Source organism: Pelodiscus sinensis, chromosome 1 (genome assembly GCF_049634645.1).
Source record: "Pelodiscus sinensis isolate JC-2024 chromosome 1, ASM4963464v1, whole genome shotgun sequence".
Lineage (NCBI taxonomy): Eukaryota > Metazoa > Chordata > Testudines > Trionychidae > Pelodiscus > Pelodiscus sinensis.
In genome coordinates, this window is record NC_134711.1 from 216,019,606 (window position 1) to 216,032,042 (window position 12,437).

Below are 12,437 nucleotides of genomic sequence, written 5' to 3' on the forward strand. Positions count from 1 at the left end.
TTTCTGAAAGAGCTCTTTCGAAAAAGCTTCTTTCAAAAGAATCTTGCAGTGTAGATGTACCCCTAGCTATGTTCTTCACTCAATGTTTTTGCTATTATTTAGCTCTAATTAACCCCTAAATGTCTTCTAACATACGGGTAAGCAGTGGAAGTGTTGGCAATGCTGCTAGGCAATACTGATCTATTGTGGTATGGCAAATTCTTTGGTTTGGAACCAATCAGGTCCCAAAGGTGTCAGACTAGAAAGGTTCAACCTGCAATATATTTATTAACAACTGTGTATAGAGCTAAGGAAACCTTAATTTTCTAAGAGTTAGCTTAAGGCAGGTAAAATTGTCACCTGCTCTAGTACACAGTGTTGCAAGCTAACACAATGAATTGCCATCGTACCTTGCAGAAGACAAACTCTAGACAAACTGTACCTTTAGAAACTGGAATGCATGCATGTAACCAGAATCCATACATACTTTAAAATATTGAAGAAAAGAAAATGTTTTTCATTAATGTAACATGGCCTTCAATTTCATAGAGCTGAGAAACAGAAACTAGGATTGGCCTATTTCTATTCTCTCTACTACATTAATGCTTTCAATACTCTGTGGATGTAGAAAAAGATCAGCCTTTTGTAAAAGACAGAAAGTACAAGTTCATTAAAATGAAACTGCTAGTTATAGTGGAGAAAAATTTCGTTGAAGAGAGTTATTTCCTTTTAAGACATCATTTCTTCCAAGAATCTAACATAGCAACCTTTGAGTCGTTTAAACTTTTACATTACTAAAGGCAGAATGATGGGAGCAAGCTCTCAGATCACCTGTAAACCCTGAATAGTGGAAAAACACTATGAACAAGAGAATGCAAGTAAACTCACCACTGGCATAGGAGCGACTGTCTTCCTCACACAATTTGTGCAGCTGCTGGTATTCTTCTTGGGCTAACTCAAAACGCTGCTGCTTAATTTGATAGATCTCTTTCTTGGCATTAAGTGCCTCCTGGGCAACAATTAAATATTCTTTTAGCATGCGCTCCTGCTCTCTTCTCCACTGCTCTCTTGGGTCCTCAATTTGTGTGAGCTCTGAGGAGAAAAACTTAAGTCATATTACTCCACGAATTACAAGTACTATCTCAATAGCTACATTGATAGTTCATAAGCACAAGACATGAGCTCAAAGAGTCTAAGTGAAGTCTGTCTCTAAGACATCTACTATACTCAATAGAAAGATCAAGATCACACCAGTAAAGAGAGAAAAAAAGGGGAACTTTAACTGCATTGTCCCTTATATTTGAGTCTTAGAGATGTATTAATATCTTAGAGATGACATTAAAAACCAATTTTTTCAGCCCTAAATGACCTTATTCAGTCAATTTAATTTAAAATAAATTAGACCATTTTGATGGCTTAATCACAATACACCCAGAGCAAAGTAAAAGCCAAATCAACATCTCAATACTAGATTCAGGAAATCACTTTTAACATGCTTAATTTTAATTTCTTTTATCCTAACAGCCATTAAAAAGCTTGATGCTTTCATTACTATCCTTTTAACATTTGAGAATGTTTACAATCAGACTGAAAGTAAGACTTGTTTTTAGTATTAAGAAATCCTTCTAAATATATGCTTATAATATAGAAAAGTTTCAATATGGTATGTTCATGCAAACATTTCAGTGGTCCACAAATTCAACACAACGGAACACAAAACCTGGGGGAAAAAATGGCAGGAAGAGAAGTTTTGCATCCTCCTGCCTGTGTAGAGTCCCATTGCGTATGTGAATGCTATGACTGTGTTTACAAGAATTAGAGGCATTCGTTTCCATTACTGCAGCTTCACTGTTGGTAATGATTGTGCAATCTGTAAGACAGCCAGGGGACAAGCATCTTGCCACCATATTTCAGAACTGAGTTAGTCAGTATGGTGGTAAAATATGCTTCTACCTTATCTAACATTTCTGTTCCATTTCCATCAATCTTTACAGTTAATCAATATATACAGGTGCAATACATAGTTGTCAAAATAATCTAGGTTTTTGTTTTTTCAAACTTAAGCTACAGTAAAACCTACTATAGGGCATTCCACAGGTTAACTACACCAGATAAATTATTTCTGTTATGAATTTAAAATGTATTTATAAAATGATTTTTGAAACCTCATACCCTCTTGAGGAATGTAGAATAAGCCACAAAACAGACACTCAGAACAAGCAAAGAAGATATTTTAAGTTCATTTCTCCCTTCCTAAAACTCTGCTTTTGGTTTACTCTGATAGGAAAGAAGCAAGTCAACTCTTCGGTGGTACTAATGATAAGACTTAAAGCTATTTAAATATGTCTGTGTTTGTTGTGAAATTTGAGATTTTAGTGATTGAGCCCCCAAAAATAAAAAACTAAGTCTCCCTTCTAACTAATATTAAAAAGATCACCACAGATATACAAGCAGCTCTGTTGTTTGAGAACAGTTTGATTTCTAAACATCTACAGAAATGACAATTTCCGGGAATTAAAAAGTGAAAATGTTTAAAATGTTTCAGAACTATGATACCCCAATAAATGTCTTTGGAATGTTCAAATTCAGGAGGTATCCCAATATAGCTATCCCATGTCTTAGAAATACTCCCATTATTTCAAAATATTTTTCAAAGTAACGGGAGCGCGCTGTTTCACCATCCATGTAAATTTTGTTGCACGAGGGTTAAGGGATGGCTCAAAACAGCGTGTTATTACGAAATTTGGTTCTGTGTAGATAGCACCAAATTTTGAAAAAGCCTATTTTGAAATAGATTTGAAATAAGCTACGCAATTCGCGTATCTTATTTCAAGTTTAGAGTGCTCTACAGACACACCCTTATATCCCATAAAAAGTGTCACTACCTGTTAAGTACAACACTGACATTCTTAAGAGGAATAATGCTCTGTATTCTGGCCTGAAATAAGCGTATGGAGCACAGACTGTACCAGTTACTATAGAGAAACTGAAACGGAAGGTGTTTTAGATTTGGATAGCCACTAATTTAGATTTTTTTATAGCTGACTGAAATTTCTATAGTCATTTGAGTACCGCCCTAGCTGGCCAAGAACATGGAATATGTTATTCCCAACTGGGAAATGTGCAACTGGTTAAAGGAGACTTCAAAAGGCTCCCAAGACTCAGAGGAGGAGAGGAAAGGAATTCTGTGGTTGGCAGCCACTGACGCTTCTTAAGAAATGGTTGGACAGGATCCAACACCAGCTTAGCGAGGGTATCAACAAAGGCCAGAATTAACAGGATGAGATGGAGATGAGGGTTAGCTCTGAAGGTAGCGCTGTGATTTACAGAGGATTCCTTTTGCTCCGGGGTTTCCTAATGTAAATGGACAGTCATTGGCCAAAATCCTCTTTATCTCAGCCCTTGGTGTTCTCTCTCAATAGCTTTGTCCAAGAAAGGGGAGGCCTAGAAGCCTGTGTTGCTGCTTTATTTTGAAGGTTTCTACAATGCACTGACTTTGAAAAGCACAGATTTAAACCCTCTCCTGCATCTTCTCCCAATGTTTCTTGAAATTAATACATTCATTTTTGCCACAGTGTATACTGATACACTGCGTTCTGGCTGCTAGAAAGGGTATATAGCCAGATCATGAGTAAAGAAGAATGGAAAAAAGTCTAATGCATGAGCAATCCCACTCTCTTACCAGATACTGTCACCCAACAGCTATTGTGGCAAATATTTTTAGGAAGATCTCAGAATTGCTACTGTAAGCAACAGAACTGCTTCTGATTTTTCCCTATAACGCCCCTAAATTCTACACCTGCACTAGAATCAAGCTTTAAAAATAGAAACAAAAAACGAACAGATCTTTGTTCCATGGCATGGAGAATCTAGTTCCTAACAAAGGAATCCTACTACTTGGGTGCTTTGTTAGCCCTTTTAGCAACGGTATGCCAACAGGAGTTTTGTGTTTAGTTTATTATCTACCATACTGTAAATCCTTTACTAAATAATGAAATCTGACTTTGTAATAATATTCAGATTTATACTATGCCTACATGTACAGTGTGTGTGTCTGTAATGTTTATGTACATATTACAATATATTATTAAAGTCTAAGGTAAATTTCTATCTTCTATAAAATTCTCCTGGTGCCTCAAATAAAAATAATTAAAATGAGCAATATTCTTAACAGCAAGAATTACACAGTGCTATAATTTCTCAGTGGATCTTGAAATACTCAGTAGGTTATTTATCCCTTTAGTGACTGCATTAAAATGTCTAACAGGTGGTTGTTTGTTTTTGGAGGGAAGAAGTGTCTGTGTGTGTTTTTCACACACCAAAATCAAGTGAAAAATAGTTTTGTGAAAGCCACAAAAATATGCACAGCAGTTCAGAAACTGGTATTATTACCTTTAAACTATTATTTTAAATTAACTACATTCCAAAGAGATTGCATTGAAATTGGTTTTGCAGATAGTGCTATTTACCACTGAAGTTACTGCTACTACCCGTTCCTTTCCTTTTTTCTTATCAGTTAGTTGCCAATTCGCAAAATACAGAAAGTATGTGCTCATTAGTGATAAGCAGCATACAGATAGCAGCACAACAGTAACAGTGGCATTATTGCCACGCTATAAAGGTAAGATATATGTTTTAAAAAAATATGATTGGCAAGCGTGCCAGCCAGTGGCAATACGAAGCTCAGCAACAGCACCCATCCACATTCCCCAAAAATGTAATGCAAATATTCAGTCGTCATTCTAAGCCCACTGATTTGCTATGTGGAAGCATAAGGTATGTGATACTTAGGAGAGGATGAGACTGCTGATTTAAATAAAAAGATGTGGTAATTTATCTATCAACAATCCTAAAATTATGCTGAAAACCACCATATATTTCCTTATAGAACGTTTTGGGGTTTGGGGTGTGGGTCTTAAAAGGGAGCCACTGTAAAGCAATTACAGGCTTTGGAGCAGAACAGTCAATAGACCCCATGCACACACAAACCACACCCGTGTGGACGAGGTCCACCTGACATTTGGGCAGTGCTGCACCTCTACTGACTGGTACCCAGTGAGATTCTGTCTGCACTCTTCCAGCATGGCCAGTGCTTCCACATGCTCACCCAACATACTTTACAGCCACAGGTACCACCCCACGCATGCCTAGAAGCCTTATGGCCCACTCTGACAATTTAGAAGGGCTCATGGAGCTTCTGGCCATCACCACTGCTACTGCAGGACTCCACCCCTTTTTAAATCACCTGGGCTCATGGGCAATTGCCCTCTTTGCCCCACCTCCCCCTCCATCATCAGACCTGCTGGAAAGTTATGTAATACTCAATGCACTCTGAAAATGCTGTCATTCCAGCAGCATTAGCATTTGCACTGCTTTTTTGTCAAGCTTCTTCAATACTTTTCTGTCAAAAAGAGAACTCGAGGCACTGATTAGGAATACATCTACTTTGGAAAATTATTTCTGAATATAAATTATTAACTCAAATGAAATTATAAATGACTTATTCAAACAAGGACTATTTAGATATCCTTTTGCATTGCAGCACAATAGTAATAGGGATTTTTCAAAGAAATATTTTTCATCCATAGATTCTAAAGCACTTTACCAAAGGAGATCAGTATAGCCATTTGACATTTGGGAAAACTGAAACACTGCAAGAAGTAACTTGCCATGGGCTTCTCACAGTAGGTGGAAATTGAATACATGACATCACAATTGCATTTGGGGCAGCTGGAGTATCAGCTTGTGAGCGTTCATAAAACCAATTTCACTTCTACTCACGATTTATATGGTCCATGTAATAAATTCCAATCTGTTGATCATAAACCGTTTCCCATCCCAAAGGAAGCTCATCGCCAACACAGTCAGCAAATGTTAATGGCTTAGTAATCCTGTAAAAAAAAAAATAATGAAAATAAACTCAATGCACAGTTCACTTTGCAAGTACTGCTATTTAATATGTGTTTTGATTATATCAAACCTCTTATCTGACAAGGTTAAATAGCTAAGACACTTGAGTATGCAATAGTAATTTTAAATACATAAAAACTGAAGTGTATAAAGAAAATGAAAAATTAATTTAGAAACTATGCTGACAGATACCTTCAAAACAGGTCAGACTACTTTTCCCTTCAGGTTCTGTGTTAAACTATTTAATTATGATGGCATGCAGTCTTGCCAGTTTTTCTTCCCCATATTGTAGTAACAATGTGAGAACAGAGCTAGAATTCATTGTGGTTCACATTCATTGGAAACTTTATAGCATCCAAGTTCTTAAAATGTCAAACCAGTATAATTTTCTGTCCGTAGCAATATATATTTTTTTCAACTGCCAATGCACAACTGTTAATAAAATCCTATTATCTTAGGCCAACATAAGTTACCCTATTCCATCCAGAAAAAGGAACACTCAATATAGGTTTGGGAAGCATTTTGTTAGGGATGTAAAATCCTTTTGAACTGGTTAAACATTAAGTTTAACCAGTTAACCAATTAAACAGGGGGGAACAGCAGACAGGGGCTGTTCCAGTTACTTTGGAGCATCCCTGCCCATGGTGGGCTCTGCAGGGCTGGAGCAGCCCCTTGGCTTTCAGCAGGTTGAGGGCTATTTCAGCCTCTGCTGATTACCCATAACTGGTAAGTCTCACCCATTAAGGGTGAAGCTTACTTGTTAACTAATTAATCATTAACATCCCTAATTTTCATATTCTTAGAATAAAGAACAGACATGAGTAACAATACTACTAAGGTTTTTGAATATGACACTACTTCTGCAGCAACTGCTGGACAAACTAATACGGGTTGAACCTCCCTGGTCCAACACCTTCAGTACCTGATTGGCCCTGAACAAGAGAATTTGCCGGATGAGGGAAGGTCAGGCATCCGGACTCCCTTGGAGCTACCCTCGTGGCTGCTACCCCAGGAAAACCCAGAGGCCTGAACTCCTCCGGCGCACCTATCTGGCTCTGTTGCCCCCAGCCCACTCACGGGGTGGCAACTGCTTCCAGGGCTCCCCGGATCCAACCGCCAGCCTCACACAGGAAAGCAGTTGCTCCCTGTCCCTGTTCCCAATGGAGCAGTAGTCTCTCCCTGGGCTCTCTACCCTTAGGTCACTGGCCCTGTGGCTCCACTCCCAGATGCTCTCAAACTTCGCAGCCAGGGATCTCTAATCTAGCAACATCTCTGGTCCTGACAGACCATGGATGTTGCCAGAGCAGAGAGTCCTAGACAAGAGAAATTCAAGCTGTCATAATAAAAACAGACACGATAACATTTAATAGAATACAGGTAAATAATCATTTTCCTACTATTTGCCAAGGATTCAACATTTGAATTGCTCTGAAACATCAAAGCTAACAAGAAATTAAGAAAACCAATACAAAGGCATAGTGACACCGACAGAATCAAAGGTGTCAATATTTGGGATAAAAACTAACAGTCTTGCAGCACCTTAGAGGCTAACGAAACATGTAGATAGTATCATGAGCTTTCGGGGGCACAACCCACTTAATCTGGAGAAGTGGGTTGTGCGCATAAAAGCTCATGATACTACCTACATGTTTTGTTAGTCTCTAAGGTGCTGCAAGACTATTAGTTGTTTTAAGTTTTTCCAGTTACAGACTAATTCAACTACCTCGCTGAAGCTTTTAAATATTAGGGATCTTAGATACCGTGCAACTGAATAGACATGTAACTGCATAAAACTTAGTGGTTACATGACTATTTGATAGTCCTCAGGGATGGAACCAGCAGCCAATATGCTCCAGCCCCAGGGGGCACCCTACCATCCCACACTGCTGCCTCTATCAGATAAGCCAGTTTAAAAAACAGTTCCCCACATAGACGGGCTGCCTGTCACCCCGCACTGCAGCCTCTGCTACAGAAATAGTAGCATGAGGTGGGTGCAGCCCCTGCCCACGATGATTTGAGCTCCCTGCAGACAGAGACTGGTCCGCAGCAGCAGCCCCTGTACACGGGAAGCTTGGACAGGAGGAGGGGAGCAGGTGGCACCATGGAGCTGGTGCTAACCCACTTTTAAGCCAGCTCCTGCTCTAAAGCAGGCCTGCAGAGCCAGCACATGCAGGGAGCCTGCTTGAATGCAAAATCCCTGCACAAATCAGCTCCAGCCTGCCTCCCTTACCCTCTGCACTGCTGCCTTTCTATCAGAGGCAGCAGTGTGGCAGTGGCAGGAAGAGGGCAGGCAAATCCAGTGCTTGTGGGGAGTCTGCTTAAAGCCAGCTCCTCCTGTGCACTAGTTCCTATTCCACCCCCCTTTGCTGCCTCTGATTCAGGGACAGCGGGGAGGTGGGAGTATGTGTAGTCGAAAAGATTAAGCAATAAACCAAGGCTTATCGGTTAATCGTGTACTCGCCTACACACTGACATCCCTATAGTCAATATTTATCCAGTTTACTTCCTAAAGGATCATTCCTGAAATAGCTCAAACCCAGTGTATCCCCTAATAGACTCTAAATGGCTCAAATAAAACAATATAGTCAGTCATGTAATCAACTCAGCCACAAAAGAAAACTTAATTTTATAAAGATAATTACTATTCACAATACAAATACTGGTTAAATATAAACAATTCTCAAGTAATATCCTCTAAGTGATGCACATCTCCACATGTTACATAAAATCGGCTCCCAGCGCACAAATGTGTGCTCATTACAAAGGATCCAAATTTAGACAGCATTTATAAATGCATAATTTTATCTCCAGCAGGGATCTTAATGATCCTCAGCCTGACTTTCCAGGACACAGAACACTGGACATTCTCCAGTAGTCCTGCAAAAACTTTAACTTGTATATGAATTAGGGCATATCTTTTAGAAGAGACGTCAATCTCCATTTCAAGATTTCCAGCCATGGAGAATCTACAATATCCATTGATGAGTTGTTCCAATGGCTCACTACCCTCCATGGTAAAAAATCTGCCCCTTATTCACTGTTTCAATGTAATAAGCTTTAGCTTTGAAAAGTTCCATACTGAATCTTTTTAATCCTTTGTATTCTATGTTTATAAGCCCTGAAGTATCAGAAATATTCTCCTAGTGATACAGACTTAACAACTTGTCTCTTAACCTTTTCATAAAACACTGCCTATTTAGCTTATTAAGTCTCTCATTGGAAGACTTAAACCAATCTTGGCTCTTTTTTGTACCTGCTTCAATTTTTCAGGCTTTTCTTTGAAATACTGACACCAAAAGTGGCCAGAGTATTTCCAGAGTGGTCTCACCAATACCATATATAAAAAGTAATATCAATTTCAGTATTCCTACTCAGTGTTCCTTTGAGCATCCAAAGGGATCTTCATCCCTTTTAGCCAAAGCATCACATTAAACAAATATGAGCTGCAAGTCATCTGCCACAACTGCCTATGTCCTTTCCAGAGTAAAGAAATGAGACTTATTTCTGCTAACAGTCTCCAGTGTAGTCTGAAAGACAGTACTTAATCTTTTTACATAGAGTGAAATCTTTCATAATTACCAAAACCTTAAGCCTAAGTCAACTTCACAAATACAAATGGGAAAATATAATTAATTTATTGTGGTGTTTGAGCCTCTCAAACCCTCTCAACTTTTTTTTCTGAAGTACCTTCCACACTTTTGTTGGAACACCCTGTGCTTTATACAATACTTCTCTGCAAAAGTATTCCATTCATTTTTTTAAAAAGCAAAGATATTATACTTTCCAGTCATGTTTACATACATGATATACAGACTAATTTGGGCAATAGTCAAATCGATATTAAGAAAATCACAGTTTGGTCACCTAGTTTCCATATATTTCTGGTCTAGGTGTTTTCCAGAGACACTGATTTATTTGTTCTACACAAGTAATAACATGCAAAAAAAGGCCCAAGTTCTGTTTTAGTACCAACAAGACTGAAGTTTGAAGGAGGTAGGACAATTATGATTGAGCCAATAAAAAAGCCTGCATATTAAAATTTACTTAACACAAATGCAAAGTAGCAAGGAAAGATTTCAAGAGGATTAGTTGTCTAACCGAAAAGGGGTGCACAGCAAGCATCCACATGCTGAATGTTCTTAAATCACACCCAGCATCACTAGAGAGGCAAGAGGAATACTTTTTCTTGCTCAAGATTATTCAATGATGTCACATGCAGAAGGCTTGGAAAGTGTGCCACTCAAAACTATCTACATTGTATAAGACTCATTAGGATAGCATCTGAAAGTTTAAATATTGTGTCTATACTAACAATTTTCTCACTTTTGCTCTTGAACCAGTGAAGCTGGTAGTGTCTGTGGTAGTCTTGATGGAAGTGCTAGTGAAGAGAGCATGAAAAGCCTCTGCCATTTCTACATTAGCACTTCCACCTTCACTACCACAGATCATGCAGCACCAGTGCTAAATAACACTGGGATAGATCACAAAAATTCCATCCAGAAGCACATGCACGCAAACTCAACTATGCTAATTATCTCACATGATTGAATGCTTTTAAAAATGCTTAAATAGTGCTTTAAAAAACTGAAAATTATGTAAGTGCAAGTCAGTAATTCACCATCATAATCTTATGCAACCATACTACAGTATTTTGAATGTGCCCAGTACAAGAGTTAGTGAATCGTATGATCAGTGCAAAGATGTCCTTTTTTAAAGATAAAAATGTACAATTAGGTTTGGTAATTTTTGCAGATTAAAGAATAATTTCATCAATCTGCTAGAATGAAAGTTATGCTAACATTACCAGTTATTGTACACAACACTTACCCAGAAGAAAACCCAAACAACTAAAAATAAAAAACATTAAGTTTTATGAATTTTAGGATTGACAGAAATACATTTGACTAAGTGTCTAGAGTTTACTTATGCTGCATAATATGAGATTTGAAATCTAGTAAAATGAGAGGTGTTGTACAGATTAGAACTATATATTGTTTCAGTAAAATTCTAACACTACAAATACATTATACCAATACTACAATATATTACGCCTATCTTAAAATGTTCTATTACTGATCATTTTTAGTACGATACTTCATGGAAAACTGTCCATTTGAATTAAAAGCTATAATCGTTGAGAAAAAGATTTATTACAGAACAGCGTAAATGTTCTTCTAGTACTTAGTCTTGTAGTTATGTAGGTAAAATATTGCCAAATTAGTTCTAATTTCTCTAGTCTTCAGTTACAATATTAAAAATACAAGATATAGCAACTCTGATTTTTTTTAAAGATACGCTGTGTTTACAAGTACTTAATATAGTCCAGACATTGGTTCCTACCTAAATTGCCGCATGACCAACCTGCTTTTTCTTGGAATGGCATGCTTGCCTATAATACATACACATCCCTTATTCATAATTAAAACCTACACATGCAGTATTTTGTCTTGATATGCTTTAATCCAGCATCCTTGATGATCCCACCTCTCTCACTTAAACTTATAAAGTATTAACTTTCAGGGAACAAAGAGAACAAGAATGAACATTACAGAAAAAGAAGCTTCAGGCAGTAGCCGAGTTAGTCTGTACAGGATAAACTTAAAGTGCTACCAGACTATTTGTTGTTTTTTTAAGTTTATTATAGGAAAACAGCATTAAATAGATGCGGCAAGTTCCCCACCATTTTCACAAAAAAACTGTTTAAACTAGCATAGTTTGTTTCTCCCAAGGAAACCTTAAAGTTATTAAGAATTCATGCCAGCACACTAAATGAAAAAAAATGGAAATGGAAACCATGATCACACAATCAATAACTCAGCTATTTAAGCTTTTACTAAGGAATTGTCTCTATTCAAAATTGTACCAAGCTGAACAAGTTAAAATTACTTTGGTTTTCTTATTCTATTCCTCCCCTTCCTCAATCTGGCCACAGTATAAAACCAAAACATAATACAATGCAATTAGCTATCTGAAAGACAGATACACCGAAAAAAACTACTGGATGAAACTCTAATAGATTCAAAGAGTTTACAGCCAGAAGGGACCATCAAATCATTTAGTCTGACCTCCTGTTTATCATTTCATTTCACCCATTTCCTCTGTATTGAGCCAAATAATGTGTCTGGCTACAGCACATCTTGCACAAAGGCATCTAAGTCATGGCTGGAGATGGAGAATCCACCACTTCCCTTGGTAGGTTTTTTTTGCTATGATTAATCACCCTCACTGTTAAAAATGTGCGGCCTATTTCTAATTAGAATTTGGCTGCCTTCAACTTCCAGCCACTAGCTCTTGATATACCTTTTAAAGAGTTTCTACAGTGCTTCACTGCTCTACTTGAATCAAATCATGTTGAGAACAAAATTCAATGCAGTTGAAAGGAAAAGCCAACTAATTTGCAAGCTGTTTAATGCTCCTTAAGAGGCACAGATTCCACTGTGACTCCTTGATTTCAGTTCTCTAATGCAGGGGTTCTCAACCTGTGGATCCCGACACCCCGGAGTGTCACAAGCAACTTAGAGGGGAGTCGTGAGCAACTTAGAGGGAGG

General features: G+C 37.9%; 1 protein-coding gene across 6 annotated transcripts in view; it reads right to left on the reverse strand.

The window, feature by feature from the left end:
* Window positions 1-12,437, reverse strand: part of WWC3 (WWC family member 3) — a 216,659-nt gene that overhangs the window by 140,153 nt on the left and 64,069 nt on the right. For all 6 annotated transcript variants that reach the window (XR_012898891.1, XM_075915061.1, XM_075915044.1 and 3 more), the window contains exons 2-3: window positions 5,761-5,870; window positions 868-1,071 (exon numbers count right to left, since the gene is read on the reverse strand). Coding sequence is in view for 5 of the 6 variants with exons in the window: in XM_075915061.1 (XP_075771176.1) it covers window positions 868-1,071; window positions 5,761-5,870 (314 nt within the window). In the remaining variant the exon portion in view is untranslated. The remainder of the gene's footprint in view (window positions 1-867; window positions 1,072-5,760; window positions 5,871-12,437) is intronic.